At 25.1% G+C, this 24,714-nt stretch overlaps 12 protein-coding genes across 12 annotated transcripts, besides 2 other annotated features; 10 read left to right on the forward strand and 2 right to left on the reverse strand.

Moving 5' to 3' along the window:
• Positions 1-271: 271 nt before the first annotated feature.
• Positions 272-1,423, forward strand: EHI_024580 (uncharacterized protein; the record flags this gene model as incomplete). Its single annotated transcript, XM_647195.1, has 1 exon — positions 272-1,423. One exon carries the CDS (start codon positions 272-274, stop codon positions 1,421-1,423), a length of 1,152 nt encoding a protein of 383 aa, XP_652287.1.
• A 162-nt stretch (positions 1,424-1,585) lies between these two features.
• Positions 1,586-5,923, forward strand: EHI_024590 (Sec7 domain protein; the record flags this gene model as incomplete). Its single annotated transcript, XM_647196.1, has 1 exon — positions 1,586-5,923. The coding sequence occupies one exon, from the start codon at positions 1,586-1,588 to the stop codon at positions 5,921-5,923; it is 4,338 nt and encodes a 1,445-aa protein (XP_652288.1).
• An 82-nt stretch (positions 5,924-6,005) lies between these two features.
• Positions 6,006-6,620, forward strand: EHI_024600 (uncharacterized protein; the record flags this gene model as incomplete). The annotated part of the gene is made up of 1 exon (XM_647197.1): positions 6,006-6,620. The coding sequence occupies one exon, from the start codon at positions 6,006-6,008 to the stop codon at positions 6,618-6,620; it is 615 nt and encodes a 204-aa protein (XP_652289.1).
• Positions 6,621-6,636: 16 nt separating this feature from the next.
• EHI_024610 (uncharacterized protein) lies at positions 6,637-11,229 on the reverse strand (the record flags this gene model as incomplete). Its single annotated transcript, XM_647198.2, has 2 exons — positions 6,637-8,537; positions 8,589-11,229. The coding sequence occupies 2 exons, from the start codon at positions 11,227-11,229 to the stop codon at positions 6,637-6,639; spliced, it is 4,542 nt and encodes a 1,513-aa protein (XP_652290.2).
• A 155-nt stretch (positions 11,230-11,384) lies between these two features.
• Positions 11,385-12,143, forward strand: EHI_024620 (uncharacterized protein; the record flags this gene model as incomplete). Its single annotated transcript, XM_647199.1, has 1 exon — positions 11,385-12,143. One exon carries the CDS (start codon positions 11,385-11,387, stop codon positions 12,141-12,143), a length of 759 nt encoding a protein of 252 aa, XP_652291.1.
• A 170-nt stretch (positions 12,144-12,313) lies between these two features.
• On the forward strand, positions 12,314-13,321 carry EHI_024630 (glycoprotein endopeptidase, putative; the record flags this gene model as incomplete). Its single annotated transcript, XM_647200.1, has 1 exon — positions 12,314-13,321. One exon carries the CDS (start codon positions 12,314-12,316, stop codon positions 13,319-13,321), a length of 1,008 nt encoding a protein of 335 aa, XP_652292.1.
• Positions 13,322-13,409: 88 nt separating this feature from the next.
• On the reverse strand, positions 13,410-14,936 carry EHI_024640 (uncharacterized protein; the record flags this gene model as incomplete). Its single annotated transcript, XM_647201.1, has 1 exon — positions 13,410-14,936. The coding sequence occupies one exon, from the start codon at positions 14,934-14,936 to the stop codon at positions 13,410-13,412; it is 1,527 nt and encodes a 508-aa protein (XP_652293.1).
• A 389-nt stretch (positions 14,937-15,325) lies between these two features.
• On the forward strand, positions 15,326-17,857 carry EHI_024650 (diaphanous protein, homolog 3, putative; the record flags this gene model as incomplete). Its single annotated transcript, XM_647202.1, has 1 exon — positions 15,326-17,857. One exon carries the CDS (start codon positions 15,326-15,328, stop codon positions 17,855-17,857), a length of 2,532 nt encoding a protein of 843 aa, XP_652294.1.
• Positions 17,858-18,274: 417 nt separating this feature from the next.
• On the forward strand, positions 18,275-18,547 carry EHI_024660 (chitinase Jessie, putative; the record flags this gene model as incomplete). Its single annotated transcript, XM_647204.1, has 1 exon — positions 18,275-18,547. One exon carries the CDS (start codon positions 18,275-18,277, stop codon positions 18,545-18,547), a length of 273 nt encoding a protein of 90 aa, XP_652296.1.
• Positions 18,548-18,670: 123 nt separating this feature from the next.
• On the forward strand, positions 18,671-19,585 carry EHI_024670 (uncharacterized protein; the record flags this gene model as incomplete). The annotated part of the gene is made up of 2 exons (XM_647205.1): positions 18,671-18,759; positions 18,814-19,585. 2 exons carry the CDS (start codon positions 18,671-18,673, stop codon positions 19,583-19,585), a joined length of 861 nt encoding a protein of 286 aa, XP_652297.1.
• Positions 19,586-19,793: 208 nt separating this feature from the next.
• On the forward strand, positions 19,794-20,474 carry EHI_024680 (Rab family GTPase; the record flags this gene model as incomplete). Its single annotated transcript, XM_647206.2, has 1 exon — positions 19,794-20,474. The coding sequence occupies one exon, from the start codon at positions 19,794-19,796 to the stop codon at positions 20,430-20,432; it is 639 nt and encodes a 212-aa protein (XP_652298.1). The 3' UTR covers positions 20,433-20,474.
• A 594-nt stretch (positions 20,475-21,068) lies between these two features.
• EHI_024690 (uncharacterized protein) lies at positions 21,069-21,383 on the forward strand (the record flags this gene model as incomplete). The annotated part of the gene is made up of 1 exon (XM_001913622.1): positions 21,069-21,383. The coding sequence occupies one exon, from the start codon at positions 21,069-21,071 to the stop codon at positions 21,381-21,383; it is 315 nt and encodes a 104-aa protein (XP_001913657.1).
• Positions 21,384-22,208: 825 nt separating this feature from the next.
• Positions 22,209-22,377: a repeat region.
• Positions 22,378-22,578: 201 nt separating this feature from the next.
• Positions 22,579-22,904: a repeat region.
• Positions 22,905-24,714: the final 1,810 nt, after the last annotated feature.

Raw genomic sequence — 24,714 nt, forward strand, 5'->3', positions numbered from 1 at the left:
TTTGTTATTAAAAAAAGAAGAATATTCCGAATAAAATTTTCTCTCTGTAATACAATTTTAAAAAAGTATTGATTTGTTTGTTGGCATTTGAATAATATAATATTAATATTTACTATTTGAAAACAAATAATTTTTGTTTAGACACATTTGTAATACTTCTATTAACGATAAGTATTTTCATTTGATATTATATAACACAAAATCATTAAGTTTTAAAATTGAAAAAATTATTACTTGTTGACTTAGAACTCTAAAAAATAAATAAAACCCAATGTCTTCAATACAATTAGATAAATCATTAATGCCTGTTGTTTGCCAATATATTACAGAACCTACAGACTTATTAAATATCATTCAAGTTTCAAAAAAATTTAGAGAAACTCTTGATAGTTATACCTCTAATCCTATTCCACTCACTGTTAAGAACAGAAAATTATTCACTAATATAACTACTCAAAACATTCATTCTCAATTTGAGATGAGGTTTTTTGATGGTAATATTAAGAAGTTTTATATTCTTTATCCAGTAACTTATAACGCTTTTTTAAATGAAAAAGAAAATGGAAATGAATGTAAAATAGTTACTTATACTACAAAAGATAGAAGGCGCTATGGAAATGAAATTCCTCCAATGATATCTGTTATTGAACAAAAAGCATTTGATGGATGTGAACTTATAACTTCTATTAATATTCCACCCTCAGTAAAGATTATTGATAATGAAGCTTTTAATCATTGTCCTTATTTAACATCAATTGTTTTACCATCTTCACTAAAACGTTTAGGCTACATGGCTTTTGGTGGAAGTTCATCATTGACACGTATTGAAATTCCTGAGAGTGTTACAAAAATTGATACTTCATGTTTTGGAGGATGTGGAGCAACTGCAATAGAATTACCACATTCATTGTCATTTTTAGGAAAAACTGCATTTATTGATTGTACTAATTTACAGTCAATTACTTTACCTTCAACAATTACATCTCTTGAAGGAACATTTAATGGATGTTCAAGTCTTAAAGAAATTAACCTTCCTTCTAAATTAGTTCAAATTCAAAGTCAAGTATTTGAAGGATGTTCTTCATTAGAATCAATTCATATTCCATCAACAGTAACATGGATTGGTTATAATGCTTTTAAAGGTTGTGGATTAACATCTATAGAATTACCACCTAATGAAGATGGTATTGGTTGTTATTGTTTTGCTAATTGTTCAAAATTAGTATCAGTCTCAATTCCATCAACTCTTTCTTGTGTAAGTAGTATGTGCTTTGCTAATTGCGTTTCTTTAACTTCACTTCATTTACAAAACCAATCTATTAAATTAAAGAAGAGTTGTTTCTTTAATTGTTTAGCACTAAAAGAAGCATGTCAAACAGTACCACTTTATTGTTTTGATGACACTGAACATATTGGTTGTTGAATAATAATTGAATAACAATTAAATTTTGTTATTTATTTTTTTTTTAAACCCTTTTATGTTTTTAATAATTGTTTTTAAGAATAACATTTTTTTTTGTTATAAAAGAAAAAAAAGAAGGAAAATCAAAGAACTCAAAAATATAAGAAAAGAGTATTTTCTAATATGAGTCAATCCCATATTTTCCTTATTAAATCAATACAAGAAATATGCCAATGTGTTCAAAAGAAACAAAATAAATTATTGGAATTATGTGGAATATTAAAACATCAAATTAAATCAAATAGTTATGGTGATGAGTTAATGACTGGTAAGCAAGACTTAATTTCACCAATTCTTGAAATTACAGAAGAGTCATTTAACGCTAGAAATTTACAAATGTGTTGTAAAGCTATTGATTTAATTGATAAATTATTATTGTATCAAGCTATTAAACATGTAGAAATTACATATAAAAATCAATCAGTTGATGTATTAGTTGTATTAATTAATATGCTTTCATCAATGTTTAAATATAATGGAAATATAACGAATTTATATGTTGCTAAATGTTTAACAACTATTGTTGATAAATTCTCTTCTACATTAAACGCTCCATTTATTATTGAAGTATTTAAAATTATCTATGACATGTATATTATTACTCCATCTATTGATACAAATAATGGAGCATATCAAATGTGTATTGGTAGAATTGTTGATATTATCCTTTCTAAAATGGGTCAAAAAAGTGAAGTTAATGGAGAATTATTAAAAGGAAATATTCAACAAGGAATTTCTTTATTTACTTGTTTATGTCAATATGCAACAACTAATTGGAGTGAACGTACATTAAATATAAATGCATATAATCAATTTATTCAATCAATTACACATGAGGCAAAATCACAATTAAATCAAAAATCAAAGCAATCAATATTTATGCTTCTTCAATCTTATTTAGAAAAATATCCAGAAAGCCTTATTTCATTTGAATTTATTACAAGTAAATTTGTTGCTGATCTTACTGATGTTATCCTTTCAAATGCAACTGAATATACAAAACAAATTACTTTATCTACAATTAAATTACTTAAAATTAGTATTATTCGATTTAGAAAATTCATGAGAATTAACTTAGGTATAATATTCACAAAAGTTATTAACCAAATATTAGGTTCTAAAGTTATTGAACATCAAAGAATGGTGTTAGAATTATTAAAAGAAATTTTAAAGACAGATGGTTTTTGTATTGAATTATTTGTTAATTATGACTGCGATGAAAGTAGTCCAAATGTCTTTGAAGATATGACAAATGGAATAGTTTTATCATTGAAAATTCCTTCATTAAGTTCACTTGCTCTTGATGTTCTTTATATTATTTATGTTACATTAGTTAATGCAACGGAAAAATGGGAAGAAAACCTTCATTCATTAATCAAAGAAGAAGATCCAGTTATTCCACTTTCAAGTATTGATATTGTTCAACTCAAAGAAAAGAAAAAAATAATTTCTGATGGATTATTGCTTTTTGAAAAATCCCCAAAGAAAGGTGTAGAATTCTTTATTGAAAAAGAATTATGTACTTCATCTGCTCAAAGTATTGTTCATTTTCTTCATCATCTTAATGGACTAAATAGAAAAGCTTTTGGAGAATATCTTGGAGGAGCTGGAGAATTAAATAAAGAATGTTTGACTGAATTATTAAAGATGATTGATATGAAAGATGTTGAAATTGATGAAGCTTTAAGATTAATGTTTGATACTTTTGTTATGGGAGGTGAAGGACAAGTTGTTGAACGAGTTATTGGTGCATTTTCTGCACGATATTGTGAATGTAATCCAACAGGATATGGTGGAATAACTCAAGATGAATTGTATCAATTAGCAATGTCTATTATTTGTTTGGCAACAGAAACACATAATCCTAGTGCAAAGATTAAAGCATTTGATACTTTTGAAAAGTTCAAAGATGTTGTCACAACTGAAAAAGGATTTAATATTAAAATGGATGACCAACCATTAAAAGGTATTTTTGAACGTGTTGTAGCAACACCATTTGCTATTGTACAAAAAGATGAATCTTCAAAAAAGACATTCTTCTTACAAGATCAAGGCAAATATCAAATAGAAAAATCTCATGAAGTAGTAAGAGAGATTCATATTTTTATTTATAAGAATTTATGTAAAGAAGTTATGGAATATTGTTTTGTTAATAATGACAATCAAATAATGACAAAAGGAGTTATGATATTACAATCAGCTGTTCATTTAAGTTCAATTTTCTTCCTTGAAGAAGCTTTAGAATATCTTATTCAAATAATGAGGTCATTAGCATGTATTGACCAACCTCAATTTATTGAAGAACGACATCTTATGGTAATTAGAGGATTATTAAGCATTCCTCATAATGATGGAGAATTTTTATTAGTTGGATGGACACCATTTTTAAGATGTTTATTTGAAATAGAACGGTTAAGACAAATTGCTTCTGGTTGGGGAGAACAATCAATTAATGTTGACCAAATTCAAGGACCTTTCTCATTCCCTATAGAATATGAATTTGGTAAACGTCCACATCATGAATCTCTTCATCCATCAGTAGTTATTACTGAAATTGAAATATCTGAAATAAATGAAGTATTTTATGAAAGTGGTTCTTTAGGGCATCGTGCAGCAAAAGCATTCTTTAGATCATTATGTGAAATTATTTTAGAACAAATAGATCAAAGATCTCCTGGATTATTTGCGTTCCAAGCTCTTGTTGTTGCTGCATCCAGTAACAAACAACGAAGTGAAAATCATTGGGCACCGTTTTGGGATTCTTTAAATTCATTATTTAAAAAATGTTGTATGCATCCAAATGATATTGTTTCAATGGGAGCAATTGACTGTTTGAGGCAGTTAATTACAATGTTTAGTGATATGAAAGAGGAAAATTGTCAAAATCAGGAAAGAGCACTTGAGCCATTTGTTCGTGTTATAGCAGATCATCCAATAATAGTAGTAAAAGAGTTAGTCATTGCATGTTTAAAAAGATTAATAGGAAATGTTAATTGGTTAAATAATATCAAATCAGGATGGAAAGTATTAATTCAGTGTGTACGATTTGCAGCTGAATATGAAAAAACCAAGTTGAATGGATTTGAATTATTGCAGTATTTTTATGAACATTATAAAGAAGAGCTAATGAAAGAGTATGTATTATTTGTTAACTCATTAATTGCTTATCAGAAAAATGGTTCTGGAAATGGTGAAGAATATAATTTATCTATCGTTAAAATGGTAAGTGAAATTCTCGAAAATTCTTTTGATATTACTCTTGGAACTGAATGTATTAAAAGAGTAAATGAAGAAAAAGAACAAGAGACTCATTTAAAACCAATGTATGTTGAAGAATTAACACGTTCTACTGAACAATATTTGTTAAAATATTTACCATTATATACATCCCTTGCTGCTAGTGGTACAGGAAAATATCCAACTGTTGCTGAATCTGCTATTATTACAATGAAAAATTTATTACTTAAAATGCCTATTGAATTAAGAGATATTATTTTCTATAGGTCATTATATCGTTGTTTAAGTACAGATTTACCTTCTAACTCACCAAAAGTATTAAGTGTTTTATATGATTGTTGTTTAGAATTACCCCTAAATTTAATTCTTCCAGTCCTTTATTTTGCTTTCAATAACATGCTAAATCATGAGAAAGTATGGGACCAAACACTTACTTTCTTAAAGAAGTTTATTTTACATGAAAAATTTGATGAAGTTTATGATCAATATCTTCAAATTCAATCAATTTACTTTGATAGTGTGGTTAATGCCATAAAAGGAATCACTTCTGCTTCTATAACTAAAACACAACGTCCTAAACCAGGTAAGAGATGTGAATGTTGTAAATGTCATAAAGATGGTATTACTGCATTTATGTTAAGATGTCCAGGATGTTTACAAATGTATTATTGTGAAGGATGCAATGAAAATAATCATACGCTTCAATGTATTAGAAAGTGGAAGTCATGGAAGATTACTGAGCTTGGACTTACTTCTGTTTCATGTAAAGGTTTAAGCCAATACATCACAACTATAAAAGGATTAAAAGATGATGCCAAGATGTTGAAACAATATGAACAACAAAGAAAAGCATTATTTACAGCTATAGAACAACTACCATTAGAAATTATTACTGAATATTATGAAAGTATTATGACTATTACATTTGATAGTCATATCACCACTGTAGATCAATTGCATGATCTAGACATTCAATATTTAATTGAAGAAATGAATAAAATGATTAAGTACTATAATGAGAATGGATTTGCTATGTGTAATTCTAAACAGCTTATTATTCATTCATTGGAACAAATTATGGTATTATCTGATAAACATTTCTTAGAAATAATAAAAGGCGTTCAAGCAGATTTAGTACAATTAATTGCATCAGATGACAGTGATGTTCGTAAGTGTATTATCAAAATAATACAAAGAATACAAACGCTAGTTTTAATTCCATGAATTGAATCATTAGAATAACATTTTATTAATTTTTGTTATTTAAAAAGAGAAAAACTAAGAAAGATGAACTAATAAAGTTGAAATGGCATTACCTCCTTCACGTGCAAATCCTGCTGTAATTCAATTTGCTTCAAAACAATCTATCCCACAACAACCAAAACAAATTATTGCACCTTCATTAATTAAACGTAATCCAACTCAACCAGTACTCAAACCTCTTGTTCAAAATGGAAATACATCAACAGCAGAAGAGGGAATAATAATGAAAAATAGTTATATTCTTCAACCAAATAGAATTATTGGATCTGATTTTCTTACTCGACCAATTCTTTTACAATTATTAAGAAAAGTTTTATACACAGAAAATCCTGATCAGCCATTATTTTTAGGAGAAGGTGTAAGTGAAATTATGTCAAGTACCGCATATGAGAAATTATGGTATATTATTACACGAATTGGAAAAGCAGCAGAAACAAGAATATCCCCAGGAGAGGGGTTAAAAGTTAATTATTTACAAACAAATACAGATGAAATAAGAAAAGAATTAAATGTAAAAGATGAAAAAAAACCAAAAGAGATTCATAGAGATGGCAAACGGATAAGAATATCAATGACTGATGTAATGTTTTGTAAAAAGTTTTTACCAGAAAGAAGTCTTCATAGATATGAAACAAAAAAATATAAATCAGGTAAATGATTGTTTAAATTATAATTTATTTTGGTAATTGAATTTGTTGAGATGTTTTGATTATCATATCAGCAATATTTAATAATGATGTTAAATTTTGTGGTGTTGTACAAATATCAATAACTTTACAATCGGCATCAATCCCTACATCAGTATATCCATCATCTGCATCAATTACTTCAATTTCCATTGTTACACCTTCACATTTTACAACCTCATCTTTATCTATATTCACTTTAGTATTACTTAAATTACCAATTATTTCTAGCTTATTTAATGTTCCTGGTTTATCAGTAATAGTCACAATACCTAATTGTGCTGTTACTTCTCCAATATCAATTTTTGGAGCTTCAATAACAAAATTTAATCTTATTTTACGAGATACAGTTGCAGTTTGTTCAATAAATTGAACTGTTTTACCTTTTAAAGCAGAAAGAATCTTCACAAGTTGTTCATAATATTGTGCACCCCTAATAATAACTTTGTCATAAAAAATGATATGAATTTGAGATAGATTACCCTTAAACATTGATAATTCATTTCGTTTTTCATAAATATATTCAAACGTTCCCATCTCTTTTTCATCAGAAATAGAAATAATTACTTTATCATCTGACACAGCTTTTAATGTACCTATCTTTAAAAATACGTTAGTGTCTTCTCTAAATCGTTTCATTTCAATACTACTTTTTAATAATGAAACTATCATAAAATCTCCTTGTTTATCATTCAAATGGAAATTAATTTCATTCATTAAAAATTTAAATACAAATGCTCGTTCTGGTTGTATTTTAGTAGTTTCAACAACTTCAGCAAAGCCACTTTCAGTAATAAGATATTTATTTTCAACAGAGAAGAATTTAATTAATTTTAATAATGTTTCTTGAGTTAATCGAATATGAGAAGAATGACCAAATGAAAGTGTTATTATTTTTTCTTTTTCAGCAGTTTCAAATGAAAAATTCATAAAATTATCAATCTTTTTTTGTCCTTCAACCCAGAAAAGTAGTTCATCTTTATTTAAATGATCAATAAAACTACCACTTTTAATTTCTACAGTATGTAATGAACAATCATGAGGTAAACTTAAATATTTATATTTTAATTCATCAAATTTCATAATTCCAATTTGTTCTTCTTCATTGACATTAACTTCTACACTACCAATATCAGCTGTAAAAATACGACTTCTAATATCTGATAATTCTTGTTGATTTGGAGATACTACAGGATGATATTTGATTAAGTCTTGATGTTTACTTAATTCTCCTAAATTAATCATAATTAACCCAACAATCTCTCTATACCTTTCTTTAGTTAAATTAATATATCCAGAAGGAATTGATAATGAAATATCCCATGCAGGAAAATCAACAGCAACATTCTTTTCATCTGGAAAAGTAAAATTAAAAGTAACTTCTTTTGCTGAAACATTTTCATCAAAATAAATATCATATAAAGTAAGACTTTTAGTTGATTGTTGATTTTGAATCCATGTACTTCTTACTTGTAATTGTTTTGCTATTAATTTTATACCATCTTCAATATATGAAGCAACTGGAATACATAATGAAACATTTGTAATATCTGTCTCTAACTTCAGTCGATCATATGAATGAGATGGTTCATTTGAAGGAAATACCCTTACACTACAAATATGAAGAAAGTCTTGAAGCCAACTATATAATTGTTGAATAAAAATATTTAAATATGTACAAGTCATTTGATCAGTTTTAATAGATAAATAATGTCTATAGTCTTGTTGAATTGCTTTTTGAGTAATGGCATGAGTATATAAAATGTCAATTGGAGTATCTACTGTTTGAATAACCATTGAATGAATTTTACCTGAGATAGTTTCATCTTTAGCAAAAACTCTTTTTAATGACCCTTTAACAGTTATGTCAACTTCAGGATTATTGTTATCTATTAATATATCAAATGATCCACCAACAGCACTTCCTGATGCTAACAAACTTCCATGGTTTCTAACTACTAATCCAATTGAAGTAAAAACAAAAGAAACTTGTACTACTTTACTTTGAGTTTTCTTTTGAGGAATACTAACAACAGTTTGTTGTTCATGATCATTATATAAGAAATGAAGAATATGGTCAAGATGAGGAAGATCAAAATAAATCATTGATTGTGCAGCAAATAATGTTATTGTTATTGGTTTATCACTTTCATTTGTCATATGAAGGCTAACAAGTGATTCATTTGTCTGTTTTTTACTGAAAAATGTCATATTGTCATTGTCAATAACAATAACATCTCCAAAACTTATATCAGCACTTGACTTTTTATCTTTTATAATAGAAGTCATTGTTAATTGTTTAGCTGAAACATTAAAAATTGGTTCATTCTCTGTTAAAGAAATAAATGCAGTAGCTTCAGGAATTGAAACAGTTAATTTTAATTTAATAAAATCTTCAGGGATTTGTATAACAGCATCATCTCCAATATCAGTTAAATCATCTTCTTGTTGTAATAAATCTCTAATAGCTTCATGCTCTGTTTTTGGTTTTGGTTTTTGATTTTTAAACATTAACCGAATAGCTCTCATTTGTTCAGAAGAAATATGAAGTTTTGTTGTATCAAGTAAACAATCAACAATAATTCCAGGACTAAATTCATTTAATTTTTCTTTCATTTCTTTCCATGACAATAAAGCTTTTTGTATATCAAATGACATTTGAGTTTTCTCAAGAAGAATTTCTGATTTAGAATCAGTAATCATTTTGCAATTAATTTCATTAATTGTTAATTTATATGAATCATATATTCCATTTCTTTCATTTGTTAACATTTTAACAATTCCTAAATCAATATGAAGTTCATTATTATCAGAATGAATAATAATATAAGGTGCATGAATCATTGCTGATATAACAACCCGAATATGTTCATCTAATATACTTTTTAAATTCATAGAAGGTAATTTAACACCAATTTGACCATATGATTCAACAACATCTAATGATCTAAATACATTCATTAATTCTTCAGCCATATTTTTATTATAAACAATATTTGTAGGTTCTAAATGAACATCTAATGAAAAATCACTATCAATTTTTTCTTCTTCTTTTTCACTTGTTAATTTAATATGTAATAAATTTTTTTCATTGTTTATAGCTGAAAATATATATGGGTATTTATTATCTTTATTACTCTTAACTTTAGCATCATTAAGATCAATATTAGCAGTAAATCCAATAGTTTTCTTAACAACAGAACAATTCAATGAACTAATTTCTACTTCTACAAATGCCTCATTTAAATCACTTCCAAATAAATCAATAATAAATTGTTTTGTTTCAAATGAAAAATCAACTTGTTTTAATTTTTTTGTGTCAGTTACTTTTTCTTCTTTATTATCATCTCCAAGAAATGAATGAATATCTTCTGTTAATTGTGAATTGACAACATTAGAATATCCCATCCAACTCCATATTCCACTACTATTACTTTTTGCTTCATCAACTTCAGATTTCGCAAAGTTTCTTAAATAAATTATCTCTTTTACACTAAGCTCTTCTTCTAATTCATTAAATCGTTCTTTATCACCACTAACTGTAGTTTCACTAAGTACTCTAGTATATATATCTGTATATTCCTGACGTAATGCTCTTCTTTTTCTTTTATATTCATTACTTTCTTTATAATTTTTTTTCTTAACTTCAATTAATAAACTATCAAATGCAAATTTCCACCATTTCTTTGGTACCTGTTCAACTCCCTCTTCTGGTTTTTTAACATTCCTTCCAACTTGAGAACATTTTCCTTCAAATAATTTTTGTTGTTGCATTAAACTTTTCACATCAATCATTACTCCTTGTGATATTCCAACCTTTAACATTTCTAAAATAATTTGACTTGTAACTGGATATGAATCATCTTTATCTGATAAAATCAACCTCATTTTTGTTGTAAGATCATCTACAATATATTCTTTTTTTACGTTTGTATTCCATTTATCTTCTTTTGTTTGTGAATGATAAATTCTCATTTTAATAATCTCAGCAATCTTAAAATGATCTCCTTGATTCTCCACTACAAAAGCTGGATTCCACTGACTATCCGTAGAATATAATTTAATTGAATCAATAACTGAACCAATAGCATATTTTGTATTAATCCATCCATTAACCCCCTCATATCTAATATGAATATTTGTAATATCAATTTGCATATTATTGATAACTTTTGTTATTATTCTTTGTGTTAAAGTTGTTTTATCAGAAGTAATTTCATAATTTCTTAATTGTCGTTGTTTAGACTCTTGCTCTTCTTTTTTTAATTGCTCAGAAATAACAGATGGATCTACATCATAATCGGTGGTACAAACTAACTCAATGTCATTAATTTCAACTACAACAGGTTGTGAGTCTAGTTTATTCCAAGGAAAACGTAAAGACATTTTGCCAATTCTTCCAGATATAACTTTTAATGGAACTCCAACTAAAAATCCATCAAATGCACTTTCATTAATTATAAGATTTTCTAACGTAACGTCACCATTCCATAATGAAATACGAAGATTTTCTGCATTAAGTCCACTTATATATTTACCAAAATATCGAGTAAGTACTTCAGATACGATATTCTCAAACATATAACAATGTTTTTGTATTTTAAAGTTCTTTATACTATTTGAAGAAAAAAAAACAAAAAAAAAATATTATTCCAAAGGAAAATGTTCAAAATATATAATCATCAAAAAAGAAATAACCCTTTCAATCTTATAATCATTTACTCACTTTTGTTTATATGAATCTCTTAAAATCTCTTGACGTTTTTCTTACTACTTACCATAACTATTTTCCTATTGCCCGTTCTATTACTCGTACTTTATTATTAATTTTACCAAAATCAACACAAATCCCTGAACATTTAATTTCAACTATTCTTGAATTACTCGAAATCCATCATGTTATTATTTCTTCTCCACCCACTTTTCCTTTACGTTCATTAGCATTAACAAGTGCAATGACTATAATTTCTCCTTATGTAGAATCATTATTTATTAATACTAAAATGAAATATTTATTCTTATTTCCTATTCAATCCTTACGAGTATATTATTCTATTCAATACTTTCTTAAAAGTGGTTTTTCTCTTATTCCTTCAACAAACACAATGAAATTACCATTAACAAGTAAACAGTCAATTTCTACTCTTTTAACCTTACAAAGTAAAACTCTTAGAATTATTTCAGAATTAATACATTCATTCAAACCTATCTTTGTTTTAATAAGTTTCAGTGTATTTGGAGATAACAGTTATGTTCCACTTTTTATTTCATTTACTTTGTCATGTGCAGAGTTTGTTTGTTTATACAAAAACTCATCAACATTTTCTTCATCAGAACTATCTATTTATCGTCAACGACTAACACGTATATGGGTCTTTTTTATATTTCCTGTGGTAGTGAATGCTTATCGGTGTAATCCAACAATACAACATTTATTAAAAACAAAAATACCAGGAATACATTATATATTAAGTTTGTTGTTTTTATTAAATTAAAAAGAAAAGAATTAATGGAATAGATATTATCAGCCAGAGTCTTATTGATTCAAATATCTCAACATTGTTGTAATTAAAACGTTTTGTATTGTTAAAACTATATTTTAATAATAAAAATATAATAAATTATAGAAAGTAAAAAATAAAAACTTAAAAAAAGATTTAAAAGAATGACAAAAGAAGAAATTAAATATATTCTTGGGATTGAAGGAAGTGCTAACAAACTTGGTGTAGGAATTGTTACTTCAAATGGAGAAGTATTAAGTAATTTAAGAGATAGTTATTATGCTCCTTCAGGACAAGGATTTCTCCCAAGACAATTAGCTGAACATCACCGAAATAATATTTTAAGATTAGTTAAAGAGGCATTAGAAAAAGCAAAGCTAACACCACAACAAATTTCATTAATTGCTTACACTAAAGGACCAGGAATTGCTGCACCTTTAATGGTATGTGCTGTTGTAGCAAGAACACTTTCAATCATATGGAATATTCCTTTAATAGGAGTGAATCATTGTGTTGCCCATATAGAAATGGGTATGTTAGCAACAGGAGCAAAACATCCAGTTTGTTTATATGTTTCAGGAAGTAATACACAAGTAATTGCATTTTCATTAGGTAAATATAGAATATTTGGAGAAACAATAGATATTGCTGTTGGTAATTGTTTAGATCGATTTGCACGAGAAGTTATGTTACCAAATGAACCAGCTCCTGGTTATAATATTGAACAAATGGCAAAAAAAGGAAAGAAATATATAAAATTACCTTATGTTGTTAAAGGAATGGATATTTCATTAACTGGATTATTAACTTCAATTGAAACATATATCAATAAACATGAAAGTGTTGAAGATCTTTGTTATTCTCTTCAAGAAACATTATTTGCTATGTTAGTTGAAGTAACTGAAAGAGCAATGAGTCAATGTAGTGCTAGTGAAGTTCTTGTTGTAGGAGGAGTTGGATGTAATGTTAGATTACAAAATATGCTTAAAACAATGGCAAATGAAAGAGGAGCAACGTTAGGAGCAATGGATGAAAGGTACTGTATTGACAATGGAGCCATGATTGCATGGACAGGATATCTAATGTCTAAGAGTGGTCAGTTTACGCCTATAGAAGATGCAACAGTACATCAAAGATTTAGAACAGATGAAGTTGATGTTACATGGAGATAATTTAAAATAAAACTCTTAAAATAATTTATTTAAAATAATAATAGAAAATGAGAAAATAATAAAAAAACCACCAAAAATTAAATGAAGATTATTTATTATCAACACCAAGACCCGACACAACACTTGATCTAAGGACAGCCTCATTATCTTTAAGGTATTTGCAAATTTCATGAGCTCCTTTAATAACAACTTCTTTTGGTGGAACAACAAGAGGATTATTAGTTAATTCAATAGTTTGTAAAATACCATCAAGTTGACCCATTTCAACAGGTAAAACAGGAATCATATTTTGAGTTAATTCAAGTCTATTTAATTGTCTTAAATCACCAATTGAAGCAGGGAGTGATTTTAATTGATTGTTTCTAGCATCAAGATAAGTAACAGAAATTAATCTACCAAGAGATTCTGGTAATCTATTAAGTCTATTACCAGCAACAGTAAGATTTTGAACATTGGTAAGATTAGAAAATGTTTCTGGGAGTTCAACCATTAAATTATTAGAAACATCAAGGTCAACAATAGATGTTAAATCACAAAGACATTGTGGATAACTATGAATTTGGTTATTACTAATGGATAATTTACTAATATTAGTTAATGTTGAAATACCTTCTGGGAATGATGATTCATTAAGAGAATTATGAGCTAATTCAAGAATATTTAAGTTAGTCAAAGAAGTAATATTTGGAGGTAATACAGTAATGTTACATCCAACGAAATCAAGTCTTTGTAATGAAACAATATTGAAAATTTCTTCAGGCATTCCTTTCATTTTTATATTATCACGTACATTTAATTCACATAACATTTTCAAAGAAGAAAGTCCAGGAATATTAGTAATTGGAAGATTCTTAACAACAAGACGAGTAAGATTTTGAAGAGAATCTAATGGTGGAAGTTCAAGAATACCTTGATTATTTTGACAATCTAATTCTACTAAGAACTTAAAGTTAGTTAAAACATCAATATTTCCAGATAATTTATTAAATCCAATTCTAAGAATTTTAAGAGCAATCATATTTGATAATTCTTCTGGTAAAAGATCCATTTGATTATTAGAAAGATCAAGTTCATATAATGAACGAAGATTTCCAATTTCAGTTGGTAATTTTCTAATAGAATTCTTATTAACAAGAAGGGTTTGAAGTTTATCTAACATACCAATTTCTGGTGGAAGTGATTTTAAATTATTTTCAGAAATATTAAGATATTGAAGAGAGAGTAATGAACCAATTTCTGGTGGAATAGATTCCAATTTATTCATTGAAATATCAAGTCTTTGTAAATTAGAGCACATCTTAATTTCAGATGAAATACCATCATAAAATAAATTGTTTTGTCCAAGATATAATTCTCTTAAATTAGAGGCTTTTTGAATAGAATCAGGAATAGAAGTAATACGGTTATTAGATAACGTTAATACTTCTAATTTTGGCATTAGACAAACATCTTCTGGAATTGATGTAAAATCATTTTGAGATGCATTAAAATTAGTACAAACACATTTAGAAATTTGTTTAGGAAATTCTGATAAATTTTTACCAGAAATTTCAATGGATGATTGGGCTAATAATTTTTTATCGAATTTAGCTCCTTTTGATCCTTTAGCTCCCATTTCTTATTAATTGTTATTTTTTAGTTTTTTTTTTGTTCCTCTTTTTTTTTTGTTTTATTTCTTTTTTATTATAATTTATTATATTTTTATTATATTTTTATTATTCTTTTATTTTTTTTTTCTATTTTTGTTCCTTCTTTTACTTCTTTTTTGTATTTTTTATTTTTGATAAAAAATGGTATAAAAATTATTGATAACTCTATGTTTTATTGATTATGTTAGTATAAAATAAAAAAAATTGAATAAAGTAAAAAAAAATTAACTAATTCGTTAGTTGTTATTTTTTTTTATCTTTTATCTTTCTTTCAAATAATCTTAAACAATTATTCTTTATATTTAAAAAAACTAAATATTCATTTACCTTTTTAATTTCTAGATTTTATAATAAAATGCAACAGATAAGAATTATTCTTGATATTGGTCGACCAGGAGAAGAAAGACCAACATTAGATATTAAAGCTACATCAATACAAGATGCAATTGATCAATCAGTTCAACATTTTTGTGTTGAAGGAGTTTTTATATTAACCGATATGGAAGGAATACCATTAAATCAATTAACATTTCCAAAAATTAAAACAGCTATAATGACAATGTCACCGGCATTTGTTGCACGACAGTCTATTTTAAAAATAAAAAAAGCAACGAATGAAGTAGAAAAAGAAAAAGCAATAAATGAAATTGTAAAAGAATTACAAAACCAAACTTATGCAAGAGAATTTTTTAAAACAACATTATTTCCACCACCATTTAATAAACAAAATATTAAAATTATTAAAGTATCAATGAGATATAAAGATGCTATTAAATTAATGTTAAATGATAAATATATTCAAGAATTATATAATATTATGTGTACAAATGAAGATTTAGAAATTAGATTACAAGCAGCAGAAGTATTAAATGTTTTATGTATGTCAGGAGGAGAAATATTTATTATTTATGCAGCAAAAGTATTTGCAGCAAAAAGAGATGAATATAAATATAGATCATTATTACCAATGATTGGAAATACAAAAATTGGAGCAACAGTAGTTGCATTATTATTAGGAATTTTAAAATGTTCACCAGAAGGAAGAAAAAGTAAAATTGTTATGGATTTTAAATATGTTGGAATAACTGAAGCAGTAAAAAAATTAAAGTCATATAAATTATTAGTAACAAATTTTGAAAAAGCTTTAAAAGATGATTGTCAAATAATAAATTATGATCAAAGAAGTAAAAGAGAATGGAAAAGAGTTGAAGAAATTAGACAAAATTCTATTCAATTAGAAAATAGAATTAAAACACTTTATTTAGATAAAGAACGAGCATTAAAAAGTAAAGAAGAATTATCAATAATATTAGAACAAAAAAAACAAGAAATAATAAAATGTAATGAAGATATAAAATTTTTAAAAGAACATACAGAAGTTAGAAATAATATTTCTATTACAATTAGAAAATTAACTAGAATAGAACTTATTGAAGAAATTGCAAAAACTAATAGAGATATTGAATTATTTACAAAAGAAAAAGAACGATTATTAAATGAAATTGAAGACGTTCCAAAAGAAAAGAAAAAAGTTATTATAAATAATTTCATAGAACAAAATGATAAAGAAAAAATAAAATCAATTCCCCGTGGGAATTTTATAAGTAAAAGAATTACAACACAAAATTTTTCTCATTCAAAAATTAATTGTCTTAATGAAAATATATTTAATCAACCTAAAATTGAATTATCTGTTTATTTACCTGAATTAAAATGGAATAGAATTATTTTAAAACCAGACCATCCAAAATGTTTATGGGACTGTCTTCCTGAAAAAAAATTAAATATTTGTGATGTAGAAAATTCATTTAAAATAGAAGAACAAAATTCAACAAATCCAGTTATTTCAAGATATAAATATATTGATTTATGTGTATTAAGAAATAAATTTCCTTCAAGTGTTTCATTAGGAATTGATATTAATAATTTTTATTATCGTCAAATAACTGAACGTGATGGTAAATTTTTAATTGATACTCTTAAAGGAATTCATCTTAATGAATTAGATTATTCTGATGGTGGTAAAGGAATTGAAGGATGGTTAAAACCTTTATTAGAAATACCTGCCTTTCAAATTAAATTAAAAATGTGGGTTGAATCAATGTTAATTGAAAATGAAATTAATAGAATTACTCCATTAATTCAAAATTGTTTTAAAGCTATTGAAGTTGTAAAAAGTTCAAGAAGTTTTAAAGAATTAATAAACATTATTTTAGTAACAGGAAATTATTTAAATTCTGATTATCCTTCAATTAGATGTGCAGATGGATTTCAAATAGATCTTTTAATAAAATTAAGAGAAACACGTCTTCCACAAAAACAAGTTAGTATGTTAGATTTTGTTATTAAAATTCATTCTAATCCAGAACAACTTATTGAAGAATTATCTATTTCTTCATTCGCTAAAATTGATTTAACTAAATTAATTAATGATATTAAAGAACTTATTGTAAAATGCTCTTCTTTAAAACAAATTATTCAAACTCAAATTATTTCTCTTCCTTCTAAACAACAAAGTCATATTACTGAAGAAGTTAATACTTTAATGTCTCGTGTTATTTATTTAAGAGATTTTATTATTAAAACAGCTAAAAAATTTTATCAAATGATGTATTGGATTATTGGTATTCCTGCTGTTGCTGTTGAATATAATCCAATCACCTTTTTTGGTATTCTTGAACAATTCACTCAACAACTTAAAGAATCTCTTGAAGATAAAACGGAATTAAAACCATCTGTTACATTAATTAATAGAGCTTTTACAGAAATGACAAGAAGAGAAAAACACATTTATTTTGGTAGTCAAGATGATTTACTTGCAAAAGTTATTTGTTGTCTAAAGAAAGGAAAAATTAAAGCTTCTATTTTACGTAAAATATTAAATTAATTCAATTCTACCTTATTTACTTTTTGTTTAAAATCCCTTCTTACATAGTAATAACTACAATAAGAGCATGAATTACACCTGGAACCCAACAAAGAATTGTTAATATAATATTAATCCAAAAATGAAGTCCACAAGTTACTTTAAAGAAAACTGCTAATGGTGGAAGGAAGAATGAAAGAATACAAAGTAAAAGACATCCAAGAGTAATATCTCCCATGTTGTTTTTAATGTTTGTTTTTTTCGTTTCAGTTTCTTGTTTATATATTATACCTTCTCTATTTTTAGGATCTTTTCAAAAACTCTTTTTTCTCTCGGAATGTTCCTGACATTGAAATTTCATTATTTTATCTTAATGAAAAGACATGTATTTTTCAAGAATAATTCTTCAGAAAGAATATTCAACTCAGATTTTTTCTCATGACACTAATTATTTTCTTGATAATATCATTGTCTTTTTCTCTTTGTACAAATGTGAAAAAAGGGTTTTATTGTTTGGATAGATCAAAATTTGTTTGGTGCTCAGGTACTAATCAGAGTATGGCAATCACTTGTTTTAAGGAGACTGTATGTAAGTGTGGAAAAACAAAGTATAATCCATGTGTCTTCAGTTTCCAAGAATTAGATGATTGTGAAGGACTTCCTGGAGATATAATCAATGAGCCATCAAAATTTTATGAAAATTATAAATAATACAAAATAACATGAAACATTTTAAAAGAAAATTAATTCAAAATAAATGTTTTTTAATAATTAAATTTTACAAGAAATACGATAGAGAACTTAAAATTTTACAAAAAAGTTTATTACTAAGTTATGTCAAATTCAGGAGAAACAATTCTTCTTTCTATTAAACAATGTATGCTGTTTAAAATAATTGGAAAAGATGGTCAAGTAAAGAAAAAGTTTGAAACTTTTTCTAATAAACCTTTTTTATTAAAATAAAACTTATCAATTAGTGCTGCAGATTGGCAACAATCAGATTTTTTATGGAGTGGAAGGTGTTTAGTTACTAGATCACCTGAACATTGTATTATTAAATTTGTTGAAAATAATGATATTGAATTTTGTTCTTGTATTATTTCAGATGATTCTGTTCAAAATGTTAATGATAGTAGTAGATATTTTATATTAAAAGTTAATGAAATAAATGGTGGGAGAAAGGCAACTGTTGGTCTTGGATTTGTTGATAGGTCAAATGCATTTGATTTTAGTGCAGTTCTTCAAGACATTGAAAGAAAAATGAATAAAAAAGATTCTACTCAAATTGATTCAGTTCAAACTGAAAATTATATATTAAATGATGGTGAGATGATATCTCTCCCTTTTGATGATTTAACACCTGTAACTGATACGATGAATAACTTACAACCTTTTGATGAAGCAAAAGTTCGTTCTGTCACTTTCAATTCAAGTCAAGCCCAGCCAATTGACGTTGAAGAAGAAAAAGAAGAAACAGTTATTGTATTAAACGAAGTACAACCTCAAAGTAATCAACCACCTTCTATTGACTTCTCTAACTTTGGTCAACCAACACAAGCAACTCATCAAAATTTAGAAATTAATTCAACCACAAATTCTAAAAATACTGTTGATATCTTTGCTAATTTTAATCAACAAACAGTTACCACTTCTCAAACAGATACTATCAACTTTGATTTATTTTCATCTCCTTCAACACAAAATAAATCATCAACTCAGAATGCTTTGGATATTCTTCTTTTTAATTAATTAGTTTATTTTACTATTAAAATATTGTTTAGTTTATAAAAAATGTTTTGTAATTTTTAATTTTTGTATTTTTAATTTTATTTTTTAATAGAACTTAAAAAATGGAATTAAAAAAAAAACCTGAAATAATAGGATAATTAGAAGGAATTTATTGAGATGTTGGTTTGTAAGAAACTAAAAACTTAAAAATAAAGAAGAAAGAAGAAAGATGAGTAACTTATTGATAAGTATTTGTTTATGTGGAGATCCATTTGTTGGAAAAACATGTTTTTTCCAACGATTTTCAAATGGTGAATTTAATGCTAATACAAAGACATCTATTGGAAGTGATGTAACATGTAAAAAACTTCAACTTGATGGTAAAACGTACAACGTTCAATTATGGGATACTGCTGGACAAGAAATATTCCGATCAACTACAACAACTTATTTTAGAAATAGACATTGCATTTTATTTACTTATGATATCACTAAAAGGGAAACACTTGAACATGTTGAAGACTGGATGAAAGAATTCTGCCAAGTACAACCAGATACTTCTAAAACATTGACTATTCTTATTGGCTGTAAAAATGATTTAGAAGAACAACGTCAAATCACTTTTGAAGAAGGTGAACGATTTGCAAGTACTCATCAAATCCCCTTCTTCGAATGTTCAGCTAAAACAAATAATAATATTCAAGAAATTATAGAATTTGTTGTTAGAGAATTACGTGTGAGAAATATGCTTGTTGATATGAATCCTCTTACTAATGAAGAAAATAAAGAACCAGAAAATTCAGTTATTGTTTTAGAAAAGAAAGATATTTCTAATGAACCATCTGAACAAGTTACTGGTTGTTGTTAAGTTAATCACATTTCGACTCTGAAAAAAAAAACAAACAACATTAAAAATCATAACTTGAATCTTCTTTAAACAAGATCAATTATTTTTAATGGCTCATATTCTCCTGTTTCTGTTTTATTAATTTTTTTTTTATTTCTCTATTTTAACAAATAGTAATATAATAAAATATTTATACCAAACCATTCCTCAATACGAAATAAAAAAGTTGACCAACTTCTACTCCAACTCCAAGTTGTGTATCATCACTCATAATTGTTTTATTATCTTTACTTAAAATACCAATAATGTCTGGGTTACATCCAGCAACCATAGCTAGTCGTTGTTTAACAATTCCAATAGTGTCTGAAGGAACAACAACTATAAAGTATGTTTGTTTTGCTCGTCTTAATTTAATGTAATATGACTAAACTATGATTAATTTTTATATTAATTTTTTGTAATGAGACATCACAATTAACAAACCATATACAAATGATTATTAAGATTTTATGGATTGTTTTTTTATGAATAACAATCACTAAACTCTCTAATTTATTGTCTTTTCTTCTCACTAAAATCTATATCATTATTTTTAATTATGTTTTTGTTCTTTGAAAAAAAAAATAATAAAAGATCTCATAATTGTCAAACAGGAAAATGGTAGAGGAGATTCATCATCACACATTTAAAGTAGTAGAACAACCAACAAACCCTGTTATTTCTTTGTTATTTTCAATTTTTGTTATTAGTGCATTTGTATTCTTATTAATTTCCTTAATAAGAACAATTCAATTTAAAAAACTCCATTTTGGATTCTTTGGGTTTTTATTTATTATTGTATTATCTGCAACATTCGTATTTATTGCGTATTTTTGGTTCTTCTTAACACTACTTGAGGCGGTAGGTCTCTTCCTTTTGATCGCACCAGTAACTTGTCTTTTCGCATTTTGTGCTGCGAAGGCTTCTCTTTAATTGATCATTCCTTAAAAATTATCGTTATATATATCAAATAATAAGATGAAATGTTCAAGAACAAACCCTCATTCTTTCATCTATTGAAAGTTATTTACTAGACAAAACAAATAACTTGAAAGTATTATGTTATTATCATTTGATAATTCTTGTATGAATAAATTTATAAATCATTCAAAATTGAAATACACCATTTGGAAATAACGATTTTAGATACATTACATTATTTTAAATATTTTATAAATTGTCACAAACAATATCACTCAAAAATAATATAGCCAAACTTATGTGTTATTGAATAAATGTAATTTCATCAATGTAATGAACTAAATTATTTTATTCTTAAGTTTTTTCTTAATTAAGTATAATTAAGTTGTTTGTAACAGATAAAATACAATAAGAATTACAAAAGTAAATAATTCTCATAAACATACTTCTTTTTTACTTTATCATTTTTTTGCCATCTTATTCTTTAATTTAAGTTGATATTGATATAATCAATTTTCAAATATAATCGTTACATTTCTTAATTTTATTTATTGTTTTTTTTTCTTCTTCTTTCAGTATAATAAATAATTTATTTTATTTTTATTCTTTTAAAATTGATGCTTCTATTTTTTTATTGTATTTTCTAATATGATAGATAATTCTTTTTATCTTATTGGTTTTCAATTATAGATAAGATGTGTTTCTATTTAAGCTTTATCAATTTATTTTATTATTTTTTAAAACACTACTAGAAGATGCTTAGCACTTTTTAATATCATTACTAACTTAATAATACATTTTTTTTCAATTAAAAATGACACAGTTGTATTTTTGTTCTTATAGTTTATGAACTTCTTATTCAATGAGTTAACTTGATTTATTTTTTCCAAATGTCTTTATTTAACGTCATTTGTATTTCATATAACGTTTGAAATGAATTATTGTGTCATTGTTATTTTGATATATTTCATTTTGTAAGTATTTCTTCTCCATTTCTTATAAGAATGATAAAATAAACATAAATAAATAATAACAATAAATATTAATAATACATCCAGAACAACGAATGAAGAAGATAATCAAATTATTGATTCTTCTTTTTAATAAACTTTTTTATATTACTACTATTTAATATATTAATTATAATCAAAATGATATTGATAATATATTTCAATATAAAACAATTAGTCATAATTAAACAAATAAAATAAAAAGTAATTAATTAAGTATTAATAGATTTTTCATCTATTCTTCCTAGTTTAGGAGAGACTAATCCCTTTGCTGTTTAAAAAAGAGTAATCTCTTTGTTGAATTTATCATTTAGGTTTATCTTGGAATTTGAAGAAAGCACTTCTTTGCTTTATTTTTCCCTATTAAGGTTTTTCAAACTTCTTCTGCTTAATTCTTCTTTTTAACCTTTTGTTTATTTTCTGTCTTAATTTTAAACATTTTCTTTTTCCTTATTTTATGAATGGGAGAAGGAATCATTTTATTACTACTTTATTACTTTGACTAATCTTCTTTTAGTCTTACCCACACTTTAGTGGTTTCTTCACTGATTTGTTTTTATTCTTTTTATTTCATTTTCAATTAACCAAGATTGAATCATTTCATTTCAATTACTATGATTCGTTTTGGTGTGAAATCTTGTTTTCCACAAAGTGCATTTGATATTCCTTTATATTCAAAGCAATTTTGATAACAAGATGATTCTGTTTTATTATTTTCTTTATAAACAAAAATATCATCTAATCCAAATTCAAACAAATAATCATCTGATTGATTATACAAATAAAATGCATATCGTGGTTGTTTAATATCAAATTTCATCATTCCTTCAATTCTTCCATTTGATTCTAATGAAAATACAAATGATTTTGAATCATTTATACAACTTTCAACTTCATCAATTTTAGAATTAACATATCCTCCAAATTTATTTCCATCTTCATCTTCAATAATAATTATTATATGTTCTTTATTCATTATTCTTTGATCAAATACTGATGTATTTTTATTCCAATTATCTTTATCTGAATCAAATAGTATATTATTTATTCTTCTTTCTGTCAATTCTTCTATTTGTTTAATTATTTCTTTTGTTTTGTCGTTTGATTTGTTATTTGATGTTGATTGTGTTATTCCCATTTTAATTTAATTTGATGTTTATAAGTTCAAAATATGGATGTTTAAATAGTTAATACACGTTATTGGCATAAAGTCAATCATTATTTTTATTACCATTTTATTTTAAACAAACATCATTCATTTTTATTTTACAATAACAATAAATATATAATAATATTAATAATATAATAATAATAAAATTATAATATTGTTATTTTCTATAATTAGTTTATTTTATTTTTAGTATTTTTTCATTTTTTTTTAAAATAAACAAAAAAAATTGAAGAGAAGAAAATTCAATTTTGTTTTATTTTTATCATTTTATCGTTTGTGATTTGAGTTTTCATTTTTTATCAATATTAATTCTAACAATTTAATTTAATAAAGATAAGAAATGATAAAGAAAAATAAGATAATAAAATAAGAATAAGAAATAAAAGAGAAAAGAAATGAGACAACTATTATAAATACACAATGAAAGAAATTAAAATCAAATAAAAATCAAATAAAATGATAAAATTATATTAAACAACATAATAAAAGAAATAATAAATATTTTAAATGTTAAAATATTTAATATGAGAAAATATCAATATTGATAATATTTACATTTGTTTATTGAAGACGAAATAATAATAAATAATTTAATCATATTTCATTCTTTTATTTTGATTATTTAATAATATTATCATCATTCATTCAAATTAATAATGAATAAATAAAAATATAATCATTGTGACTAAATAAAAAATAAATCATTGTTTAATGTAAATTAAAAATTATAATAATAAAGATATTTCAAAAGTAGTGTAAAATTATTTATTCATTTTTATTCAATCATAATATTCCAAATTTATTTTTATTTAATGATGTTTGTATTTCAAACTAATAATCAAAAACAAACTGTCATGTTAAATTATCGACAAATTTATTCATTTATTTTTAAATATTTTCTATTTCTTTTATTTCAAAAATACAGTTTTTAATGTAAAATTAAATAAAAACAATATTAATAGAAAATTATTTTATAATAAAATAATTAAAATAATATTTATGTAACATTCGATAAAATATTTTGTTATTTTTCATTTAAATAAAATATGTTGTGAAGAATATTTAAAAAATGAAGAATTGTAGTTATTTATTTCAAATGAAAATGAAATGTTTTTTTAATAATAAATAACTTCAATTCTTCAAATTGATAAATAAATAATTG

The sequence above is a fragment of the Entamoeba histolytica genome, genomic scaffold (genome assembly GCF_000208925.1).
Source record: "Entamoeba histolytica HM-1:IMSS scf_1104750516645 genomic scaffold, whole genome shotgun sequence".
In the NCBI taxonomy this organism is placed as follows: Eukaryota; Evosea; order Mastigamoebida; family Endamoebidae; genus Entamoeba; species Entamoeba histolytica.